Source organism: Protopterus annectens, chromosome 4.part0 (assembly GCF_019279795.1).
Source record: "Protopterus annectens isolate FY-2018-M chromosome 4.part0, PAN1.0, whole genome shotgun sequence".
Classification (NCBI taxonomy): domain Eukaryota; kingdom Metazoa; phylum Chordata; order Ceratodontiformes; family Protopteridae; genus Protopterus; species Protopterus annectens.
In genome coordinates, this window is record NC_056733.1 from 1,033,446,207 (window position 1) to 1,033,470,648 (window position 24,442).

General features: G+C 47.0%; 1 protein-coding gene across 1 annotated transcript in view; it reads left to right on the plus strand.

Annotated features, from left to right (window-relative positions):
• FAM13B (family with sequence similarity 13 member B) overlaps window positions 1–24,442 on the plus strand; it is a 2,585,606-nt gene that overhangs the window by 2,366,511 nt on the left and 194,653 nt on the right. The window contains exon 18 of the mRNA XM_044069837.1: window positions 17,139–17,308. Coding sequence (XP_043925772.1) covers window positions 17,139–17,308 — 170 coding nt within the window. The remainder of the gene's footprint in view (window positions 1–17,138; window positions 17,309–24,442) is intronic.

Here is a 24,442-nt window from a genome sequence, read left to right on the forward strand (position 1 = left end):
CTGCCTGGGGCCTTTGCACCTGCAGGACTCCTGTGCTGTTTGCCACGGCTTCAGCCCCAGGGTCCTGCAGGAAAGAAAAAGCAAGCTGATACTGAGAGGTTTACTTAAGCCTGAGGGTTCCCTTACAGTCTCTTCGGGAAAGCCCTCCAAGGCTTCTAGGTCCTCGGCTCCAGCTTCTGAGCCGAGACCTAAGGCTACGAAACCTCCATCTACATCGGCTCCGACTGGAGCCGATGAGTCTCAGGCTACAGCTTCTGTGGTTTCCTCGGCTCCGGTTGGAGCCGAGGTATTAGAAATTCCCGTGTCGGCTCCGACAAGACCTTCGGAGCCGACATCCAGGAAGAGGTCTAGGTCACCATCCCTTGGCTCCGTTCATTCGGCTCCAGCATCGCCTCTGCTGTCTGAACGGAGCCATAGATCTCACTCCTCCAGGTCATCGAGGCTTTCGGATCACGACCTTCAGAGGGTAGTGAGTAGACTTTTGAAGTCTGAGGCACTGGCCCAAATGCTCCAGAGTCCGACTCATCAGTCGATGCCTCAGCTTGTCCCAATTAATATTCCTCCTCCGACTCCTTTGAGCTCGGAGCCGGGGCGTCTCGGAACCGAGACTGTGGTAGCGTCGGAGCCGATACACTTGTCTTCGGCTCCGTCGTCGGCTCCGATTTCTTCTTTTGAGGAATCTCGGCGCCGAGCTTCCCTCGTCGGCTCCGGGGGGTGAGTGGCATCGGACCCTTGTCCAACCCCCCTCTCCCTCTCGGAGCTTCGGCGCTGGTGAGCTCGGCTCCGACATCGGCCTCAGAGCCATCTCTGTCGGTGCCGAGGGAGGTTCTCAGCTTCTCGGAGCGGGGACCTCTGGCTCTGCCTGACGGGGGTGCATTCGAGGTCATGCGGAGTGTGTTGGAACCTTGTTCGACTCCACAGTCGGCTCCGTCCGCCCCTCCCACTTCGGTGCCTTTGGTTATGTCGACTCACTCCCTCATCCCTGACCGCAGAGAGCAAGCTCCTCAAGAATCCCCTGTGGGGATCTCATCCTCTTCCGAGGCCTCTCCTGAATTGGCAGGGGAGCCCCCTAGGAAGAGAAAGTGCAAGAGGAAGCACATAGACTCACCTGAGTCTGTCACCTCTGACACAGATTTAGAGGATTCCGAGGGTTCCCCACGTTCCCCTTCTGAAGATGTCTTTTTCGCAGACATTCTAGAGATCCTGAAACAGAGGGGAAATTGGCCAGCCCTTAACCCTTGGAGGATGAATCTGTGTATCTTGAGGCGTTTGGCTCTCGCCCTTCCACCTCCTGGGTGTCCCCCCCCTTTGATCCCCTCATGCAGGTGGTTGCAAAGAAGGCCTGGACGGCTCCTGATTCAGTGGACCCTACCCCCAGGAGACCCTCCAAATTTATAACTGCACCATCTGACAAGCAATTCCTCACAAAAGGTGTTTCCGTGGATGCTATGGTGGTAGCTGCTGCCACCAAGAAGGAACTAGCTGATCCTTCAGTGCCTGTCCATCCACCTAACAAAGAATCCAGATCTATGGACAGATGCGGAAGCGGATGTTCTCGTCAGCGACCTTTGCAATGCGTTCGCTGAACTACCTATGCCATTTTACTCGTCTTCAAAGAGACTTGATCAAGGAAGCGAGTGATATGTTGAAGGATCCTACAGCTGCGGGTTTTCAAGACAAGATGAACACTCAGCTGGCTACCCTGAACTCCATAGCTAACTCCTCCATGCGCCTCCTTTCTTATGCGGCTGATGGAGCGAGCAGGGCCGCAGGGACAGGTGTGGCCTTACGCAGGCACGCCTGGATGCGGTTATGCAACTTGCGGACCCCTTTAAAGCGTCTTTCACTAATTCCCGTTTGATGGATCATCTCTTTTGGTCCTCAAGTGAAAGAAACCTTGACTAGGTGCGAGACAGATGGCAAGACTCTTTCTGCCGTCGAGTCCGTTTTCTACTCCTTCTAGGCCTTACCCCAAAGGCCAGAAAAGTGGGAAAATGTGGTTCCGTAAACAATCTCAAGGGACTTCGCCTGGCACAAAGTCGGTTCCCGCCAGAGGCAGAGGGGAACAACAATGGTAGGCGTCGCCCTAGAGGCAGGGGTCCGCAGAACCAGGGCAATCGTGAAGTTTTCTCTGATAAGCCCTTTCAGCATCCCTGAGGTGTTGCCCGACTGCCTACCTTCGAGGCAGTCGGGGAAGATTGTCACTGTACCCAAAAGCCTGGCTATCCCTGACTCGAGACAAATGGGTACAGTCCATCATTTCGAGGGTTATTCCATTCCCTTCTTTCGCATTCCAAACCAATCAATAAAATCCCTTCCAGATGTTCCACCCGCTCAAAGGGATCTCGCAGCTTTGGAAATTTCAAAGCTGCTTGCAAAAGACAATTCAGCCAGTTCCAGCAGACCAGCAAGGATGCGGAATGTACTCCAGGTTCTTAAAAGTTCCAAAGAAAACAGGGGACTGGAGACCAATTTTGGATCTCAGTATCTTGAACAAGTCAGTCAAGAAAACAAGATTTCGGATGGTCACGCTGCAGTCCATCCTTCCCCTTTTGGGAAAGGGAAGCTGGATGTGCTCTATAGATCTTCAGGATGCATACTATCACATAAAAATGAAAAGACGCTCCAGAAGATTCCTCCGCTTCAGGCTGGGAACCAGTCATTTTCAATTCAGAGCCCTGCCCTTTGGTCTCACCACTGCCCCCCGGGTGTTTACCAAATGCATGGCAGTGGTAGCTTCTCACCTGAGACATCAAGGATTCCAGGTGTTTCCATATTTGGACGACTGGCTCCTCACAGCTCCCACCAAGCATCTTCTTCTAATGGCCAGGAACTACACCTTTCGAACTTGTCGAAATTTAGGCATTTCAATAAATTTCGAAAAGTCTGTTTTGTCGCCTTGTACTATTACCTTCATAGGTGCAAATCTAAACACAGTCAACATGTCTGCAAGACTAACAGATCAGAGAATAACAGACATACACAAAATAGTCTCACTCCTCTTCAGCAGCAACAGAATCAAAGCCAGGCTAGTGCTGAAAGTGTTGGGGATTATGGCGGCTGCCATACCTCTGCTTCCGTTAGCCAGATTCCACATGAGAATCCTTCAATGGATGCTCTTCACGCAATGGTCGTACCAGCAACTTCCAATGTCTCACACCATTATGATCACGCAATCATGCAGAAATCATCTTCTGTGGTGGATGTCTTCCCCTCAGCTCTTATTGGGAAGACCCTTTGTTCCTTCCTCCGGTTGCTACTCTGACAACGGACGCCTCCCTGATCGGGTGGGGGGGGGGGCATTATCAGGGCAGAACTGTCCAGGGCACATGGCAACCAGGCGAATGCCACTTGCACATAAATGTTCTAGAGATGAGAGCAGTGCTTTTAGCGTTGCTAGCCCTTCAAGACTCTCTTCCCTTGGGAACGATAGCAATCCAGACGGACAATATGTCTGTAGTGTGGTATATCAACAAACAAGGCGGAACCAGGTCCTACCCCCTGTGTCGAGAAGCACTCAGACTGTGGCAATGGGCGATTTCTTCTCAGTGGTTTCTGATAGCAACGCACATCCCGGAAGTCCAATCAAATCGCGGACAAGTTGAGCAGAGCTATCCTCATGCCTCACAAGTGGTCTCTGAAAGACTCTGTTGTGAGAGAAATTTTTCTAAAGTGGGGTCAGCCTTGCTGCGACCTTTTTGCTACTCCCCAAAACAGCAAGTGCAGAGATTTTTTCACTCTTTTCCCATTACCAGGCCAACCCAGCAGAGACGCTCTAGTCCAGGTTTGGCCCCGGGGACTTCTGTATGCTTTTCCTCCCTTCCCACTAATCTCTCAAGTGATACAGAAAGCTATCGCTCAGAAGGCTTCATTGATCCTCATTGCTCCATACTGGCCTCGACAGGTTTGGTTCCCCTTTCTACATCCGTTTCTGTTGGAGAGACCTTGGCATCTGGACCTAGTTCCAGATCTTTTGATCCATCAGTCGGGTCAGTTACATCGCTCCCTCCCCTCTCTGAACCTCACTGCTTGGTTCCTCCAGTTCCAACCTTAGCCAGGCTTCCTCAAATATCTCACTCTGTTCGAGATATTTTGATAGCTTCCCATAAATCTTCCACTAGAAAGATTTATTTGAGTAAGTGGAAACGTTTCGCCTATTGGGCTCAAGGAAGGGACATAGATCCTTTCACTGCTTCCATCCAAATGGTCCTTGATTTTCTAGCTGAACTCTTCCATGCAGGTTCATCTCCTTCTACTCTTAAAGTTCAACTGGCAGCTATTTCTAACTTTCATGTGGGCATTTCAGAGTCTGCCATAATGTCCCACAAGCTTTGCAAAGCCTTTTTGAAAGGAGTTTTTCTACTCAGACCTCCTATAAGAAATCCTCCTCCTCCTTGGGACCTAAATTTAGTTCTTAGTTCTTTGATTCTTCCCCCTTTCGAACCTGCAGCTTCCTGTTCCTTAAAATTGCTATCATGGAAGACTCTGTTTCTGGTAGCTATTACTTCAGCTAGAAGAGTTTCAGAACTTCATGCACTCAGCAGTCGACCTCCTTATCTGTTGTTCCATAAGGACAGGGTATCTTTGCGAACCAGCCCGTCTTTTTTGCCTAAGGTAGCCTCGATGTCTAACCTAAATCAAAGCATTGACCTCCCTGTGTTTTTTCCAGAATATTCCAATAGGTCTGAACAAAAATTACACTGGCTAGATGTTCATCGTCAGTTAAGGTACTATTTGGATAGAACCAAACAATTCAGAAAATCTGACCAGCTGTTTGTCTCCTATGCAGAAGGCAGAAAGGGACTTTCAGTTTCAAAGGTATCATTATCTAGATGGCTAACATCTCTGATTTCTCTTGTTTATGAAATTAGACATCAAAAGCTGCCTAACAAACCTAAAGCCCATTCCACCAGAGCTTTGGCTACTTCTATAGCCTTCCAAGACAGACTGCCTATTGACACCATTTGTGCAGCAGCTACTTGGGCTACTCCTCACACTTTCATTTCTCATTATAAGTTGGATTTAGCTTCTAGGCATAGAGCTAACTTTGGTTCCACTGTTCTCAAGAGTCTGTTCCGTTAGGCCACCCGGGACAAGGTGCTAGGGACGCAGTCCCATCCAGCAAGAATGAAGGCGAGATAGACAACTTAACATATAGAAGTTATGTTCTTACCATAACGTTCCATGTTAGTTGTCTTCTTCTCGCCTTCTTCTTGCATCCCACCCTCCTTCCCCCTAGCCTGGACAGACCTAGAGGAGTTTTGATTGTGACCTCTCTTTCTACCACCTCTATACTTTAGGTATATGCTCTGCTGTGCATATTTCCTGGATCAGGATGTAGGTCACCCTTCTCTTCTCCCTTGTTTATAGAGGTGGACTTTGTTACTAGTTATTCTATTACTATTATAGGCTGGGCCTAGCTTACAAACGAGATCTGAGGTAACTCATGCCTAGCATTGTGGGATATAAGGGGAGCCTCGAGCCGGTGGAACCAACTCTCGAGCTTTTAGAGTGGCAGTCGGGCCGAGGTCGGCTCCGAACCCATCCAGCAAGAAGAAGGCGAGAAGAAGACAACTAACATGGAACGTTATGGTAAGAACATAACTTCTATTTTTTGTTATTCCTTTCATGCCATACAGCTTTCTCCCTCTTTTTGGGCCCATTCGATCAGGGCAGTGGCATCCTCTGGTGTTTTCTTCAAGGGTTTGGACACCAGTTCCATCCTTGAAGCTGCTACTTGGTGGTCTGTACGCATCTTCTCTAAATATTGCACTTTGGATGTCATTTCCCTAGCCAGGGTGGGTTTTGCCAAGGCTGTACTTCATGGGTTTGTGGAGGTCTCCTCCTTGCTTTCCTCCTGTTCCTTACAGTAGCTTTTGTACTTTCCCATCTCTTATGAAAACTGCAAAAGTGACGGGGAAGGACATAGTACAGTTGTGCAAAATCTTACCATCTGTAACTAGTCTAGTCCAGATACAAATTTGCCGTATCCAGGACTGTTTGTAAGCTTCTGAGAGGTGCCAAAGTCTGCTCTTCAGTTTGTTCCCTTAGATCTGCTAGTTCTCTCCTCTCCTGCACTTTACTAGCTTATTAGTCTAGCACTTTACCATACCAGAGTTCGTGTAGCAATTATTGTAGCACACAAAAGTCCTAACAGCACTAAACATTCTACAAGGAGACAGTTCCAGTATTTATTAATGTTAAGTTGTCATTCTCGCCTTCATTCTTGCTGGATGGGTTCGGAGCCGGTCCTCTGCTCCGACTCGGCCTATACTATAGCTCGAGAGCTATTTTTACTGGCTCGAGGCAGCCCTATATCCCACAATACCATGCGCTAACTCCCCAGATCTCATTTGCCGCTTCGCTACGAGGTTGTCTTTTTTTACCGGCTCAGGTTAGTAAGGAGTTTTACTTAATTGAACTAGTTTTCAGGTAGTTTTTTCCCAGTAGTTATCTTTGTCTAGGTCCCTACTGATTACCTTATTCTCGGATCCCTTTCTTTTGTAGCCCTTCTTCCCTTATTTAGTTAATTTTTTATCTTGGGCCTACAGGCATTACCTCAGTTTCCCCACCCCTCTATCTGTGTGTGTGGGTTTAGTCAGTTCCCTTAACTCTTTTTATATTTAATTTTAAATTGAGTGTGTGTGGACTGACACTGTTTTTTACTGTGGTTTAAACTATGTCCAAAGACTCTAAGGTCTCGGGATTCAAGAAGTGTGACTCGTGCTGTCAGAAAATGTCTCTAACAGATGGTCACACTTCTTGTGTCTATTGCTTGGGGCCTTTACACCTGCAGGACTCTTGTTCCGTTTGTCACAGATTTAGTTCAAGAGTTCTGCAGGAGAGGCGTAACAAGCTTATTCTAAGGGGCTTGTTAAAGCCTGATGGCTCCCCGTCCAAGTCTGGTTCGGGGAAGTCATCAAAAACCGCCAAACTCTCAGCTCCAGCTTCTGAGTCGAGGGCTGGTGTTATCGAGATGGCTCCGACCTCGGTTCCGACTGGCTCCGAGGCGAGCAAAGTGGTTTCCGCTCTGAAACCATCATTGGAGCCGATCCCAGCGCGCAAGCGCTCTAGATCCCCCTCCCTAGAGTCCGTTAGATCGGCTCCGAGATCCCTTCTCTTGTCGGAGCGGAGTCACAGGACTCATTCATCGAGGTCATCTAGACTTTCTGACCATGACATTGAGAGGGTGGTCAGTAGACTCATAAAATCTCAGGCACTGGCCCAAATGCTTCAGAGCCCATCTCACCAGACTGTGGCTCCTTCGATACAATTATGTATTCCTCCTCCGACTCCTCCCTCGAGCTCGGAGCCAGAGTTTCTCGGAACCGTGGCCTTGACTATGTCGGAGCCGATACTTCCTCCTTTGGCTCCAGTGTCGTCGGCTCCGACCTCTTTATTGGTTCCGTCTGTGGAGAGGTCCGGGCGCCGAGACTTCATTGTCTGCTCCGAGGGGGCGAGTGGCATCGGACCCTTGTCCCACCCCGTTGTCCCTCTCGGAGCTTCGGCTCTGGTTAGTTCGGCCCTGACATCATTCTCTGAGCCTTCTCTGTCGGCTCCAGGGGTGGTTCCGGTCTCTTCGGAGCCGGTGCTACCTTTGGTGTCTGATAGGAGAGCCTTCGAGGTGATGAGGAGTGTGCTGGACCCAGTGTCCACTCCAAGGTTAAGTTCTGCGGCTCCTCCCTCCATAGTGCCTGTTACGGTCTCTGGCCATTCTCTTGCACCTGTCAGCAGAGATCCACAGCTTGGGGTACCCACTTTGGGTGTCTCCTCCTCTTCCGAGGGCTCCCCTGAAGTTTCAGGGGAACCCCCTAGGAAAAGAAAGTGCAAGAGGAAGCACATAGACTCCCCTGAGTCTGTCACGTCGGACACCGACTTGGATGAGTCGGAAGGTTCCCCCAGATCCCCCTCTGAGGATGTCTCCTTTTCAGACATCCTGGAAATCGGTCCACTCTCAAACCTTCCGAGGACGAGTCGGTTTACCTTGACGCTTTTGGATCTCGCCCTTCCACTTCCTGGGTGTCTCCCCCTTTCGACCCACTAATGGAGGTAGTGGCTAGAAAGGCGTGGGCAGCTCCTGATTCAATGGAACCTACCCCTAGGAGGCCTTCTAAATTTATTTCTGCACCAGATGATAAATCCTTTCTCACCAAAGGTGTTTCAGTTGATGCTATGGTGGTAGCAGCAGCTACTAAGAAGGAATTGGCTGATCCTTCTGTATCTGTTCATCCTCCTAACAAGGAGTCCAAGAACATGGACAGGTATGGCAAGCGGACCTTTGCTTCAGCGACCTTTTCTATGTGATCGCTGAACTATTTATGTCATTTCACCCGCCTTCAAAGAGACTTGCTCAAAGAGCTGGGTGAAACGGTACAGGATCCTTCTGCTGCGGGGTTTAAGGACAAAATAAACTCTCAGCTGGCTACCCTGAACTCCATTGTTAACTCCTCCATGCGGCTAATTTCTTATGCAGCCGATGGAGCGAGTAGGGCCGCTGGTACAGGCGTTGCGTTAAGACGTCACGCTTGGATGCGGCTCTGTAATTTTGCCGATCCCTTCAAGGCGTCCTTCACTAACACCCCCATTTGATGGTTCCGAATTGTTCGGACCTCAGGTGAAGAATACCCTCACCAGATGCGAGCAAGATGGTAAAACTCTCTCTGCTGTGGGAGTCCATTTTTCCACGCCTTCTAGACCTTATCCTAAGGGACAGAGGGGTGGAAAGATGTGGTTCCGCAAACCCCAGGGAGTCACACCTGCCGCACATAGTGATTTTCCCCCTAGAGGCAGAGGGGGAAATAACAGACGCCGCCCCAGGGGCAGAGGGGGTCCTCAGAACCAAGGTTCTAGGAAATCTTTTCCTGATCAACCCTTTCAGCATCCCTGAGAAGCTGCCCGACTGTCCGCCTTCGGAGGCAGTCTGAGGAAGATTATCTCTGTACCCGGAAGCCTGGCAATCCCTCTCTCAAGACACATGGGTACAGAAGATCATATCCGAGGGTTACAAAATTCCCTTTACCATCCCCCCGGTACAACTGCCAAAACCCCTACCAGATGTACCAACCGCACAAAGGGGTCAGGCTCAGCTAGAAATAGAAAAGTTATTAGCAAAAAGAGTCATCCAGGCAGTCCCAGCAGATCAGCTAGGGTCTGGAATTTACTCCAGGTTCTTTTTGGTACCAAAAAAGACAGGAGACTGGAGACCTATTTTGGATCTCAGCAGGTTAAACGAATCTGTGCTAAAGACAAAATTTCGGATGGTAACACTGCAGTCCATTCTACCCTTTTTGGGCAGAGACAACTGGATGTGCTCATTAGACCTCCAGGACGCGTACTACCACATAAAGATACACAGATGCTCCAGGAGGTTTCTCCGCTTCCGGCTGGGAGTCAGTCATTTTCAATTCAGAACCCTGCCCTTTGGTCTCACCACAGCCCCCCGGGTGTTCATCAAATGTTTGGCAGTGGTCACGGCTCACCTGAGACAGAAAGGATTCCAGGTGTTTCCATACGTAGACGACTGGCTCATTTCTGCTACCACCAAACAGGACCTCATAATGGCCAGGGATTACACTATTCAGCTTTGCAACAGTCTGGGTATTTCTATAAATTTTGCAAAGTCCTCCTTGTTGCCTTGTCAATGTGTAAACTATATAGGCGCCGTATTAAACACCACAGAAATGTCTGCAACACTACCACCCCAGAGAGTGGCAGACATAAGGCGGAATGTTCAGACCCTGTTTCAGCCCAACAAAGTCCAGGTCAACCGAGTACTGAAAGTGTTGGGCCTCATGGCGGCGGCGATTCTTCTACTTCCATTAGCCCGCTTCCACATGAGGCTCCTTCAGTGGATGCTCTTTTCTCAGTGGTCTTTTCAACAGCTACCAATGACCCACAACATTTGGATAATCCCATCTTGCAAGAAACATCTCTCCTGGTGGATGGTTTCCCCTCAGCTTTTTCAGGGCAGACCCTTTGTTCTCCCCCTTCCAGTTGCCACTGTCACAATGGATGCCTCCCTGATCGGGTGGGGGGGGGCATTATCAGGGCAGGATGGTCCAGGGCACTTGGCAACAGTCAGAATGCCACCTGCACATAAATGTCCTGAAGATGAGGGCGGTGCTTTTGACGTTGCAAGCCCTTCAGAGCACTCTTCCCACGGGGACTATAGCAATCCAGACGGACAATATGTCTGTGGTGTGGTACATAAACAAGCAGGGCGGAACAAAGTCCTATCCCCTCTGTCGAGAAGCACTCAGTCTTTGGCAATGGGCAATTTCATCTCAATGGTTTCTGATAGCAATGCAAATCCCCCGGAAGTCCAACATCATAGCAGACAGATTGAGCAGAACTATCTTCATGCCTCACGAGTGGTCTCTAAATCAAGCGGTAGCAGACGGAATCTTTCGGAAGTGGGGCCAGCCTTGCTGCAACCTTTTTGCAACTCCCCAAAACAGCAAGTGCCTCAACTTCTTCACACTTTTTCCTCTGCCAGGCTAACCCCTCAGAGACGCTCTTGTTCACGTTTGGCCCCGGGGTCTTCTCTATGCTTTTCCTCCTTTTCCGTTGATCCCGCAATTAATTCAGAAAGCAATCGCATTGAGATTCAAAATGATCCTCATTGCCTTGTTTTGGCCTTGACAAGTTTGGTTCCCATTCCTGCACAAATACCTACTGGAACAGCCTTGGCATCTGGAACCCATTCCGGATCTATTGACCCACCTCACGGGCAAGCTGCATCAATCTCTACATTCCATCAACCTCACAGCTTGGTTGCTCCACTTCCAGCCATAGCCAGGCTTCCCCTCATCTCTCCTTCTGTTCGTGATATCATTCTGGCCTCCCATAAGTCCAATACTAGGAAGACTTATGCTAGTAAATGGAAGCGTTTTTCATTCTGGGCGCAAAATAGGTCCTTAGATCCTTTTCATGCACCCATTCATGAGGTTCTGGACTTTCTGGCGGAGCTTTTTCATTCTGGATCATTATCGGCCACTATCAGAGTACAGTTAGCGGCCATTGCTAATTTTCATGTTGGACTCTCAGAAGCAAATATTATGTCCCACAAACTCTGTAAAGCTTTTCTCAAGGGCATCTTTTTGCTCAGACCTCCAGTAAAAGATCCACCTCCACAATGGGACTTGAATTTAGTTCTAACCTCACTAATTCTGCCCCCTTTTGAACCTGCAGTTTCTTGTTCCCTCAAACTACTTTCTTGGAAAACGCTGTTTTTAGTAGCTATAACATCTGTCAGAAGGGTCTCGGAACTCCAAGCTTTGTCTATCCGTCCTCCTTATTTGGCTTTTCATAAAGACACGGTAACTCTTAGAACAAACCCTTCCTTCCTTCCAAAAGTGCTATCGGAAGCAAATTTAAATCATTCTATTGACTTACCTGTCTTTTTCCCAGACTATACCAACAGAGCTGAACAAAAATTACATTCATTAGATGTTCATCGCCAATTACGGTGCTACCTAGACAGGACAAACAATTCAGAAAATCAGATCAGCTCTTTCTCTCTTATGTGGCAGGTAAGAAAGGGCTTCCGGTTTCGAAAGTTACCCTTTCCAGATGGCTGACATCTATTATTACCTTGGTCTATGAGTTGAGGCACAGGCAACTTCCCTCTAGGCCTAAGGCTCATTCAACCAGGGCTATATCTACTTCACCTGCATTTCAAGCAAGGTTACCACTAGATGCCATTTGTGCAGCGGCTACATGGGCTTCCAAACATACTTTTATTGCTCATTACAAGCTTGACTTAGCCTCCAAAAATAGAGCTGATTTTGGTTCCACTGTACTCAGGAGTCTGTTTCATTGAGCCACCCAGGACTAAGATGCTAGGGACGCTGTCCCATCCAGCAAGAATGAAGGCGAGAATGACAACTTAACATTAAGAAGTTATGTCTTACCATAACGTTCCATGTTAGTTGTCTTCTTCTGCCTTTCTTGCGTCCCTCCCTCCTGCCCCCTAGCCTGGACAGACTTGAGATTGAGTCCTTCCTATTTGGAGATACAATATGTTGCATCTTTTCCTGGTATCCTTGGTGTTACTATCAGGTAATCTTCTAATAAAGAGGGTTATAATATTTTTATTATAAGATTGTTGTTTATACTATGTCTTAGCTTCCAAACGAGATCTGGGGAGTTAGCGCATGGTATTGTGGGATATAGGGCTGCCTCGAGCCGGTAAAAATAGCTCTCGAGCTATAGTATAGGCCGAGTCGGAGCCGAGGATCGGCTCCGAACCCATCCAGCAAGAAAGAAGGCGAGAAGAAGACAACTAACATGGAACGTTATGGTAAGACATAACTTCTTATTAATGCCTACCCTTCCAGTCATGTCTAAAGGTCAGTTCCCTGTGCTTTCTCCTGTTAACCTGGTGAACTTGGGCATCCTGAGGCAATGTAGCAACTGCCTCATGTACACCGACAACCCTCTCCTCTTATCTCCCAACACTCAGACTTGAGAGAGATGCACTTATATATCCAAAATGAAAGCCACGCACTCTCCAGGCAAGACCGGAATAGCTGGTCAAGAGGAGAAGGTCAACACTTGCACCACACCACATGGAACACACAGCCCTCCAGAACACACACCAGCACTGCCTTCACATAAAAACACAAACCACGCACCCACCTTCACAGAGGCTCTCGATAAAAATCTATCCAAACAGCAGAGACCTCCAAGGCAGAAACGCACTCGACCACCACAACAACACTAATCATGAGACACATAACTCTCCTAAAGAGTGTGCTACTCAACCAAAGTCCATAAGGCAAAACAGCATGCCCAGCACACTAGTCATAGGTGACTCGATAGTGAGGCACACTGATGTCCCACTCGCTAGGTGGAATAAGGAGAAAGTAACAGCTGCCTATCAGGTGCCAGGGTCTGTCGCATAACACACGCACTCGGGTCCCTCAACAACAGGTACAGATATGACTTTGTCATTGTACATGTGGGTGTGAATGACCTGAGAAGTACCTCCCTGGACTACATGAAAAGAGACATGGTGGAGCTCTCAGATTATGTAGCCCAGGTGGGTACGATCCTAGCCCTGAGCAGCATCCTACCATCACCCAGAATGATACCACAGTACAAGCAAAAAATGATTGATTTTTAAAAATTGACTAAGTTTCTGGTGTCATTCTAAGGGGATCCAGTATCTGCCTGGGATGACATGATTGACTGACCTCGATGCTTTGCCAGAGATGGCCTGCATCTGTCACCCCTGGGCTTCCAGATATTGGCCAAGGCTCTTGCCACCCCTATAGTGCCTTTTTAGGTGGTGTTCCAAAGACCACATTACCATGGTAACAGCTACAAACAAATGCAATCTGAGGGTCATGCTGCTCAATGCTAGAAGACTAAATCTCAAAATGCACTTGCTCGAAGCACCCCTTAAAGTGGAGAACATTGACATTTGTGCTGTAACAGAGACCTGGTTCAAGGCAGCAAAGCTCACCCCTGCACTACTAGGCTATAACTCATTCCACACCTTTCAGCCCTAGAACTTGGACTGAAGCTCCAAAGGCAGTGGTGTTTCCATATTCATAAAGGATGCGCACACATCCAGACTGGTTATCCAACATAATGCATCGGAGATACTTAAGGGCAGCTAGCACTGGGTAAGACAGCAATTCAGGTCTTAGCCTGTTATTAGGTACCCAACCATGTCCCAAGACACTCGGTCCGTGTTCCTAAGCACCCTGGAGAATATTAGGGTCCAACTTAACATTCTCATACTGTGTGACTTCAACTACTCCTCCATTAACTGGGAAAACTACTCATGTACCAATACACTTGCCCAACGTTTCCTGGAATTCATTAATTCCAATGCCCTGGATAGGCTCGTTCTTACCCTCTCTGGAGGTCGCAACATCCTTAACTTTGTCATTACTAACATGGGCGACCGTTGCTGTACACCAATAGTCAACTCCTCCCTGGTTAGATCCGACCACAAATCAATCACCTTGGAAGTCCACCCCCCCCCCCCCAAAGGTAACCACCATGATAAACCTCACTAAAGCTAACTTTGGGTTCCTAAGAACAGAAGTGGCTAACTTCACGGCACTCCTGCAAATGGAGAATAGTTGCATGACTGCCAAATGATACACCAGTGCAGTGTACGAACACGTACACAAATGTATGGATCTCGTCATATCCAGTAGAACTAAGATGCTCTCCTCCAAAAAAAGGAAGCCAATCTGGTGGTCCCCTGCCATAAACAAACTCTACAACAGGAGGAGGAAACTGATGTGGAATAAGATGAAGTCCCAAGACTGGAAAAACTCCCTTATCAGCCTCAACAAAAAGTTGAGATCCCTCATCAAATCCTCTAAAGCTAGCTATGAAAACAGAATTGCAGCAGATAGTAAAGACAGCCACAGGTTAAAACAGCACTGTCCAAGGCCAAGTATACAGCTTCTATGGAACCTGACAATATCCCTAGCTGTGTTCTACATGAACTATGGAGTGAACTGGCACCTCACCTTTTTGCCCTGTTCAGTCACAGTCTCAGCTCAGGCTGTGTCCCTAACGAATGGCGCACTGCTATAGTCATACCTCTCCACAAAGGAGGAGTGACTACAGACCCTGGGAACTATCGCCCCATTAGCCTGACAAGTCTGATATGCAAAGCTGTGGAATCCATCATCATGGACCTAATAAACAAGGATATATGGAATCTCCAAACTCTGGATCCCACACAGTTTGGTTTTGTGAAGGGTAGATCATGCCTGCTCAACTTGGTTGACGACTTTGAGTCAGTCACCAGAGCTGTGGATGAAGGCAAGGTGGTTCGTACAGCCTACCTTGATCTGGCCAAAGCCTTTGATACCATTCTCCACTCAGGAATCATAGAAAAACTCACTAAGCTTAGGCATCAACCCCTGTATCATTAGGTGGATTGCAAACTGGCTTACAGAACCTACAGTGTGAAAGTAAGCTGACTCCAAGTCAGACTGCCAACCAGTCACGAGTGGAGTCCCACAGGGATCGGTCCTGGGTCATCTCCTGTTTGGTTTCTATTTCTCAGAATTCCAGGGCAACACGAAGGGACTCTGACAAAGTTCACAGACGATTGCAAGTTAGGAGCCATTATTAACTCCCCAAGTGATGTTGACATCCTACAGAAAGGCCTCACTGAGACCCAACGACTGGTGTCAGAACCATGGCCTTAAGTTCAGTGCCAGAAAATGTGTCATCATCCCCTTTGTGAAAAACCCAATTCCCATGAACTACCACATCGATGGTAGTCCACTGAACACAGAAGGCGTTATAAGAGATCTGGGAAGACAGTTTGATAGCAACCTCTCTTTTGACCACCACACTGCCACTGTGGTCAGAAAGGCCTTCTGTGTGGCACATCTCATTACTAGGGGGTTTAGCATCCAGGAAGAAAGAGGTGATTGTCTCCCTCTTCTCTTCCCTCATTAAGCCAGTCATCGAGTACAATGCCCCATTTGGCTTGTACCTCACTAAACACCTGCAACAACTGGAGAGGCCGCAAAAGTACCTCACAAAGAGGATCCTAGGCCTTAAACACTTGTCCTATATGGACAGAGTCAAAAAACTCCAACTATTCTGTGTCATATCACCTACTTAGAGGCAGTCTCTGCTTGACTTACAAAGCCATGTCTGACCCAGCTCTGTTAGAAATGCTACATCTAAAGAAATCCCAAACCCTCTGCTCCACACGCTCCAGAGACCGCAGCCTCATTACCACATTCAACAGAAATTGCTGGAGGGACAGGTTCATAACCCAGAGACTGCCCATGCTATGGAATAGACTTCTCATATATGTCAAACAGAGCACCTCATTGGCCCTCTTCAAGAGAAATCTTGATGAGTGGCTGGGAAATAGAAAATTCACCCCGGGGATCACTCCAGTGGCTCTACTCGACAGAGGCACTGGAGACTCAGGTCAGGTGGCACGATGCCAGGATAATCCTATGGGCTAGGCTTGTAAATGCTCCAGGGCCATTAGCCTAGTACATACCTATGAACCCCCTACATGTCCTTGTCTTCACTGTTGCATTATTCAGTCCCTCCCTTCTGCCCCTTTTTCTGTTTTTACTGTTGGGAACTTCTGCCTGATTGAGGGGGTCTTTGTCCTTCTAAGGCATCTAATGTTTGCCTGTATGTATGTGTGTTTTCCCTTCTCCTGGAATGGCTTTGTTCTCCTGGGGCACTCCATTTCTGAGTATGAAGCATCCGTACGTCGTCTTTATGCGGAGTGTATGCCTGACATACGACCCTGGTGTAGGAATCAGTCTTTGGTTTAGTAGCCGGATGTAGGGCTACCCTTGGCAGGAGATCCCATATGTTAAGAATACTGTACCAGTGAAGAGTGAAGAGGAGGATATCTGCTGTTATAAGATTTTACCCAATTCCACTTTATCTTCTTAGTACCATTCATCTGTAGGACAGCCTTCTTGGTGAGTTTCAAGTACACTTCCATCATCCTGTGTTTGGGTAGCGTCTCTTTCTGTCTTTGGCTGTTGGTTTACCACAAGTCGAGCAAGTATTCACTTGTGTAATTCTTGTGTACGATGTAGGTGTTACATATTCACCATTTTTTTTGACTTGCAGTAAATGCATTAGCTTATTGGTTAGAGCGAGCCATATAAGCTAACTGTATAGGCATAGTCTTCTAGTGCAGCATATGATGTGCCATGGCACTCACATATGTGTACACTTCAGGAAAAAGGGCGGAATTAGAGCAAAAGACAATTCCAGCCATACATCCAGCAAGGTGATGCGGTCTTGTAAATTTATAAAGTGAGAATGCCTGTACTTGTTTTATCTGTTCAGGTCTTTAAACCCATTTACTGTGCATTTTTATGTTATTGTCAGTGTAATTATTGCTTTGGTCATCAGTTTGTGTATTTTACATTCAGTATTGCTGACACAGATTTGGAGCTTATGAGTCGTAATAGAGGATCAGTGAATATATTTTATTTTTTTGATTTCTAGGTTAAATTGTCATCTATTTTAAATTGTTGGCACTAACTGCTATATGTGCCATTTTTTGTCTTTCATTAAATGTTAAATGAGGTGTCCCTAGCCTGTTTGAGTTAATGAAGTAATTGTGCTGTTAATTTTAGTCTGTTCATTTTTTTTTACACTGTTAGGAAGAAGAGGATAACATCATCAGCCCATCTTCAGATTTCACTGTTGATTTAAAGCCTTCCATCCATATAATATCAGTACCAGAGCAAGTTGATGATGAAACTAGGCCTGATGGGGAGCCTTTAAAGTTAACTCTGGATCAGAGACTGTCCAGTACACTTGCTTCTTCCATGTAAGTATAGCCTCAGAATGTACTTAACAGGAGTACTTAATTCAGTTAACATCTGTTTCAGCCCAGACTCCATGAAGGAAAATATGCATTTTTTTTCTTAGCGTTGGTATTCGTGTGTGTTTTGTTGCAAGAGAATGTTTTAATGTTATTTTGAGAGGCCCTTGATCTAGGTTGGAAGTTGGTATAATGTTTAAGGCGTTTGCATCAGTCATAAGGTACAGGGTTTGATTCTCACCTTAGAAACTGAAACTGGCTAGACTTAAAATGGCCCACAAGGGCAGTTAGGTTTATAGGCAATTGCTAAGCTGTCTGTTGTCTTGATGACTTATTTCCTCAGTACATTTCTTATGGAACAGCTTCTAGTATCGGAGTGGTGGTTGAGTAGAAGGGAAGTCTGACTGAGGAAGTCAGAGCTAGAAACAGAGGTGCTGCAGCCAACTGGCACAGTGTGTCAGGGGGAGTATGCGATGGAAGAATGCCATATAATCTTCAAGTAAGATGTACAAAACAGTAGTATGACCAATACTGCTGTGTGGTACAGAAACCAGGGCAGTAAAGGCAGATCAGTTGAAGAAGCCAGAGGTAATAGAGATAAAGTGCGAGACAGGTGGTAGGATGCACACTGTGTAGGACAAAAGAAGGAAGTGTGAGACAGGTGGTAGGATGCACACTGTGTAGGACAAAAGAAGGGTGAGTGTGAGACAGGTGGTAGGATGCACACTGTGTAGGACAAAAGAAGGAAGTGTGAGACAGGTGGTAGGATGCATACTGTGTAGGACAAAAGAAGGAAGTGTGAGACAGGTGGTAGGATGCATACTGTGTAGGACAAAAGAAGGAAGTGTGAGACAGGTGGTAGGATGCACACTGTGTAGGACAAAAGAAGGAAGTGTGAGGCAGGTGGTAGGATGCACACTGTGTAGGACAAAAGAAGGAAGTGTGAGACAGGTGGTAGGATGCATACTGTGTAGGACAAAAGAAGGAATGAGGAAATAAGAGCAGAAGCAAAAGTAGCTCTAATTGTAGAAAAGATCAGAAAGATCAGGTTACACTTGTTCGGGCGCATGCTCAAGAAAGTAGAAGACAATCTGGTGAAGAAGGTTTGGAACAGACTGGAAGAAGGCAAGAGGAAATGAGGGTGTCCAGCAAAGAGGTGGGCGTATTGTATTAGAGAAGACCTGCGACAGTTGCACATGAATGCCAAAGGTAGGAGAGTGGCTTTGAATAAGAGATGGAGACAGGTGATATGACATCCCTACCCCATGTAGGAAATTGGAAAAAGATGGGTTGATGATGAGTTCTTACGGTCTTCCCTGTATGTAGGAGCATGCATATTCCCACTGACACTCACCAGTCTGTTGTTACTTGACAGATATAGCCATTTCATGATCATTAGTTATCTCATCCACTGTACAGTTACAGTCTTGATCCTGGCATTTACTTGACAGATATAGCCATCCAACGATCATTAGATGTTCATCGTGTTAGTCTTGATCCTGGCATTTACTTGACAGATATAGCCATCCAACGATCATTAGATGTTCATCGTGTTACCCTGCTGCAGTCATCACACTTGGGTTATCCTGCCGTCAGGCGGTCCCGCAGTCGGCCCGAATTCCAAAGTTTTGGTCCGGCATCGGTTGCTGCCGCTTCTTCCCTGACGTCAGTGCGCCAGGGGTATATGAGAGGCATCCGACGCCATTTTCTTCAGTCTTTCTTGCCGCACGGTGCCCGAAGCAGAAGCAGTTCGCAAATGCCAGTCGGCCGACACCGGAGATTTTCGAATTGAGTTTCAGTCCGAAGTCTTCAAAGCTAAGTACCCCATTGGGGAACCTTTTCTTGCCTCAGTCCGATGTTAGAAAAAGTTAACAATTGCATTTCTTGTGGGAAGCAAATACCTCATAAGGACTTTCATTCTTTTTGTATACCTTACTTAGGCCCAGACCACGACGTCACTGGTTGTCTGTTTTGTGCTAGGTTCAATAAGTGAACTATAAAGTGACGCTTTGATTTCGCACGACACTACTGTAGGAAATTTAATTACACTATGCCATTGGAGCAACCGACTACCGGCGTGCATAAAAAACGCAAAGATAAAGGCAGGCAGCCTAGATCCAAGCTGGACTCCGAGGCCTCGGCTGGGCCGGTCGCCGGTTCTCCGGTTTTCAGTGAGGCGCCTACGCAGCCCCTGGCTACTGCTGAATTGGATCCCCAGACCACTTCGGATTCTCCAGCAGAGAGTTCTAGGCCGACGCAGCCATTTTCTTTAAGCCCTACCGACGACATTGCAGAAGAAGCCGCTTGGTGCTGTAGAAACATCTTCGGTTTCTGAAGGTGTCTTCAGACCGACTACTCTCACCATAAAATCTTATGCTAAGCTTAAGACTCCTCTAAAACCAAACAAGACTTGCACTTCAGTCTCCAGTTCAAGGCCCAATGCCTAAGAAACAGATGCTTAAAATGGCTGAAGATTTAATTTCTTTGATCAGGGGTTCCCAACCCCCCCCCCCGACAAAAGGCCTAGACATGAGGAGGATTATGCATCCTCTGACCAAGTGTCTTTCCTCAGGCTCATCTGAGAAACAGGATTACTCCTTTCCCCCTTATGAAAATGCTGATGCTGAAGACTCCATTCCCTCAGCTTCTCCCCCTGAAGATTATTCCTTTGGGGAAACCTTACATACCATGAGGGAACATTTCCACTGGGAAGGTCAGGACTACTCTGACTCAAAGAAAAGGCTCCGAGAGTTTCTTTTACTCCCCTAGCACAGACCACTTGCTATCCCCCCAGTTTTAGACATTGTGGATGATGTTTTCTTAGAATCTAGTCTAAATCCAGATTCTCTGCCTCCTGCTCCAGCCAAACTAGATAGATACTATAGAGTGCCTGACTCTCACAAATTCCTATACAAAAGCCCTGTTGCTGATCCAGAGACAATCTCCCAGGGTCCCAAAGGGGCTAAGGCTTCTATGGCTAAAAATCCTGTACCCTCTGAAAGGGACTCCAGAGCACTAGATAGGTGAGGGAAGAAGGCTTACACCTCAGCTACTCTAGCTATGAGAGCACTAAATTGTCAATTTCACATGCTTAAATACCAGCAATTCCTAATGTCTCAAATAAAACAAAAGATGGGCACGCACCCTCAACAGTCTGAATTCAAGGAAATGCAGGATCTATTGCATGCAGCTGAACAGGTGGGCAAACATACTTTACAATGTGGTTTTGATGCCTTGGAAGCTTCCTGTAGAGCAGCTGTTACAGGGTCTGTTATACGTAGGCATGCTTGGTTAAAGGAACAGTCTCTGCCTGATCATGTTAAAGCAAAGTTACTAGATGCACCCTTACAGCAGGATGTCTTATTTGGGGTTAAAGCAGAGGAGGTTTTAAAGAAAATGGAGGATAAGGCAAAATCTATGCAGACGGTCAAATATTTCTTACAGGTACAGCCCCCATGCTTCAGCAGAAATTGGCCAACAAAAAATTGGTCCTTTCCAGCTTCTGACAGACCACAGAGGGGTAAATACCGGCGCCCAAGTGGCAGAGGACAAGCGCAAATCCCTTACAAACCTCGCCAATGGGGCACTGCAACACAGAAGGGAGGAGAAGACAGGTCCCAAACTACTAGAAGGCAAACACAATGACTTAAACCTCAAACTGCCAAGCAAAACTCTCTTGGCAGCTCCCTTGGGAGGAAAATTAGCACTTTTTGCAGACAGCTGGTGCATCGTCACAAAGGACAAATGGGTCCTAGACATTATCTCACAGGGATACAGATTCCATTTCCACACCTTGCCAAGGATAAAAGGAATGCCAAACCTGCCACAAAATCAATATGCAGAGGCACAAAAAAAATTACAGCCCTCATGGACATGAGAGCCATTCAGCTGGTACCTACACAGGAGCAAGGCCAAGGATTTTACTCGAGGCTCTTTCTAGTCCCCAGAAAGGACAATGCTTGGAGACCCATTCTGGACCTTTCAATTTTAAACACCTTCTTGCAAGTACCCAAATTCAAGATTCTAACACTACAGCAGCTTCTTCCCATGTTGGGCAAGAAAGCTTGGCTAGTAATGTTGGACCTCAATGAGGCATACCTGCATGTCCCTATCAGACAAAATTGCAGAAGATACCTCCATTTCATTGCAGGTTCAACCCATTACCAATTCTCTCTGCACTGCCCTTTGGCTCATCTACTGTGCCCAGGGTCTTCACAAAATGCCTGGCACCAGTAATTGCATACTGCAGACAAAGAGGAATTCAAATATACCCATACCTGGACGACTGCCTCATCCAAGCAGAAAGCAAGGACATTATCTTACAACACCTGTTTTTTGTAAAACACCTTCTAAGTTGCCTAGGGTACACAGTAAATGAAAATAAATCAAAACTAGTGCCCTCACAAAATATGACATTCCTGGGTGCCAGCTTGAATACAACGGCCCAGATGGCTTATCTGACGCCAGAAAAACAACTACAATTAACTCAATACTTCAGAACAATGGCAACAAAGACCCAACTCCCTGCAAGAAAAATTCTGCAGGCCTTAGGGTTCATGGCATCTTGCATACTACTACTACCATTTGCAAAACTGCATATGAGGAACTTACAATGGTACCTAAAAAGCGTATGGACTCAACACAGCCACAGCTTGGAAACAGTGATACCTCTCATTCCCTGCCTTCAACAGGAGTTTCTATGATGGTCACAGGCATGTCACCTCAACAAGGGTCAGCCTTTCACCTTACTCCCAGCCAGGCAAACTGTGACAACAGATGCATCGGACTATGCCTGGGGGGGCACACATGGCAGGACAAGTTCAAGGCATATGGACTGCAGCTCAAAGGAATCTGCACATCAGTCAAAAAGAAATGCTAGCTGTACAAAATGCTCTGACAGCCTTCAAGGACCTCTTACATCCAGGACAGCTTATCATAAGGACAGGCAACACCACAGTAATGTGGTACATAAACAAACAAGGGGGAACACACTCCTACCCTCTATGCAGGCAAGCAATGACCTTGTGGAACACAGCACTGGCTTACCAAGTTCAATTACAAGCTCAATTCCTGCCAGGAAAAAAGAACACTTTGGCAGACGACCTAAGCAGAAACATCATGGATCCCCATGAGTGGAAACTGGATCCACAAGTATTTGCAATGATAACTCAAAAATGGGGGCTCCCAGACATAGACCTGTTTGCCAGCCCCCAAAACTATCAGCTAACAAAATTTTGCACAAGGACTTTTCACCATCAAGCTTGGAAAGTGGACGCACTCTCATTCAGTTGGAAAATGCTGACAGTATATGCCTTCCCTCCATTACCCCTTCTCACAAAGGTGCTGCTGAAAGTCAGGATGGAGAGACTCCGAATGATACTCATTGCCCCAGACTGGCCACGCCAGCACTGGTACCCACTATTAAGGAATATGACCCAGGGCCCACCATGGATTCTACCACAAATTACTCATCTGCTCACACAGCAAGACAATCAGATTCTACACAGCCAGCTCAAAACCTTAAACTTGGCTGCATGGCAAATCACCTAAGCAACCAGCCAGCTCCTCTCTCACAAGCTGTTATGGATGTTATTCTGGAGGCCAGGAGGCCCAGCACCAGGAAAGCCTACTCAGACAAATGGAAAAGGTTTTGCACCTGGGACCAAGCTAAAGGCCAAAATACCCTTCAGCCTGACATACCTCAGATTCTGCAATAGTTAACGGAGATGTTACACAAAGGGCTTTCTTTTTCATCTATTAAAATCCACGCCTCATTTATTTCAGCTCACTACAACACGGATCCTCCCTTATTTTTCAAATCCACATCCTAAGGCAGTTTCTCAGAGGGGCCAAAAACATTAGGCCTCCCAGGAGAGCACCAACACCTACTTGGGACCTCAATTTTGTTCTGGAAAAACTTAGCTACCTCCTTTTGAGCCAGCTTTCTCAGCTGACTTAAAGTTTATATCATGGAAGATTGCCCTGCTGCTAGCAATTACTTCAACAAGAAGAGTTTCAGAGCTTCAGGCACTAATGGCAGTAGAACCTTTCCTCATTTTTCATCAAGACAGAGTTTCTCTACGAACTATCCCTTCCTTTATGCCTAAGGTGGTATCCAATGTGGCTCTAAATCAAACCATCCATTTACCCACCTTCTTTCCAAATCCACAGAACAAAGGAGAAAGACTCCTGCATTTCTTGGACATTTACAGGCAGCTATGTTACTACTTGGATAAAACTAAGGTTTTCAGAAAATATGACCAGCTTTTTGTATCCTATGCTACAGCATCACAAGGAAAGGCTATCTCAAAACAGACCATTTCCAAATGGATAGGACATTGCATATGTTTTTGCTACACCCACCATGGAAAACCAGTTCCTGCTAGCACAAGGCCCCACTCTACCAGGGCAGCAGCTACATCTACAGCCTTCCTCAGGGGGTGCCAACCAAGGATATTCTGGAAGCTGCAACTTGGAGTTCAGTACACACCTTCACCAAACATTACCACTTACCACTTTACTCTAAGACTAGAGCTGGCTTCGCCACTGCAGTTTTGCAGGGACTTCTAGCCTCCTCTAACCTTGTTTGACTCCACCTCCCATCCTTAGCTTTGGGATTCTACCCAAGTGTGATGATTGCAGCAGGGTAACATGATGAACATAGTACAGTTTTGTACCTACCATAAATTTAGATGTTCGAGTGTATACCCTGCTGCAGTCCAGGTTTCCCTCCCTCCATCCCCTCTGCCCTAACTAAAACCTTTTAATACGTTAAAATCTGTTACAACCTTTGTGGTGTATTTGCTTATAGCTGGAGGGATATTTTGTTTATGCTAAACTTTTTATTATTGGTACTATCTACTGACCACCATTTGGGGGGGGCACCTGACATCTGGGGCAAGAAAAACTGAAGAAAATGGCGTCGGATGCCTCTCATATACCCCTGGCGCACTGACGTCAGGGAAGAAGCAACAGCAACAGACGCCGGACCAAGACTTTGGAATTCGGGCCGACTGCGGGGACCGCCTGACGGCAGGATAACCCAAGTGTGATGACTGCAGCAGGATATACACTTGAACACCTACATTTATGGTAGGTACAAAGCTGTACTTTCTCTCATCCGCTTTACATTCCCAATCT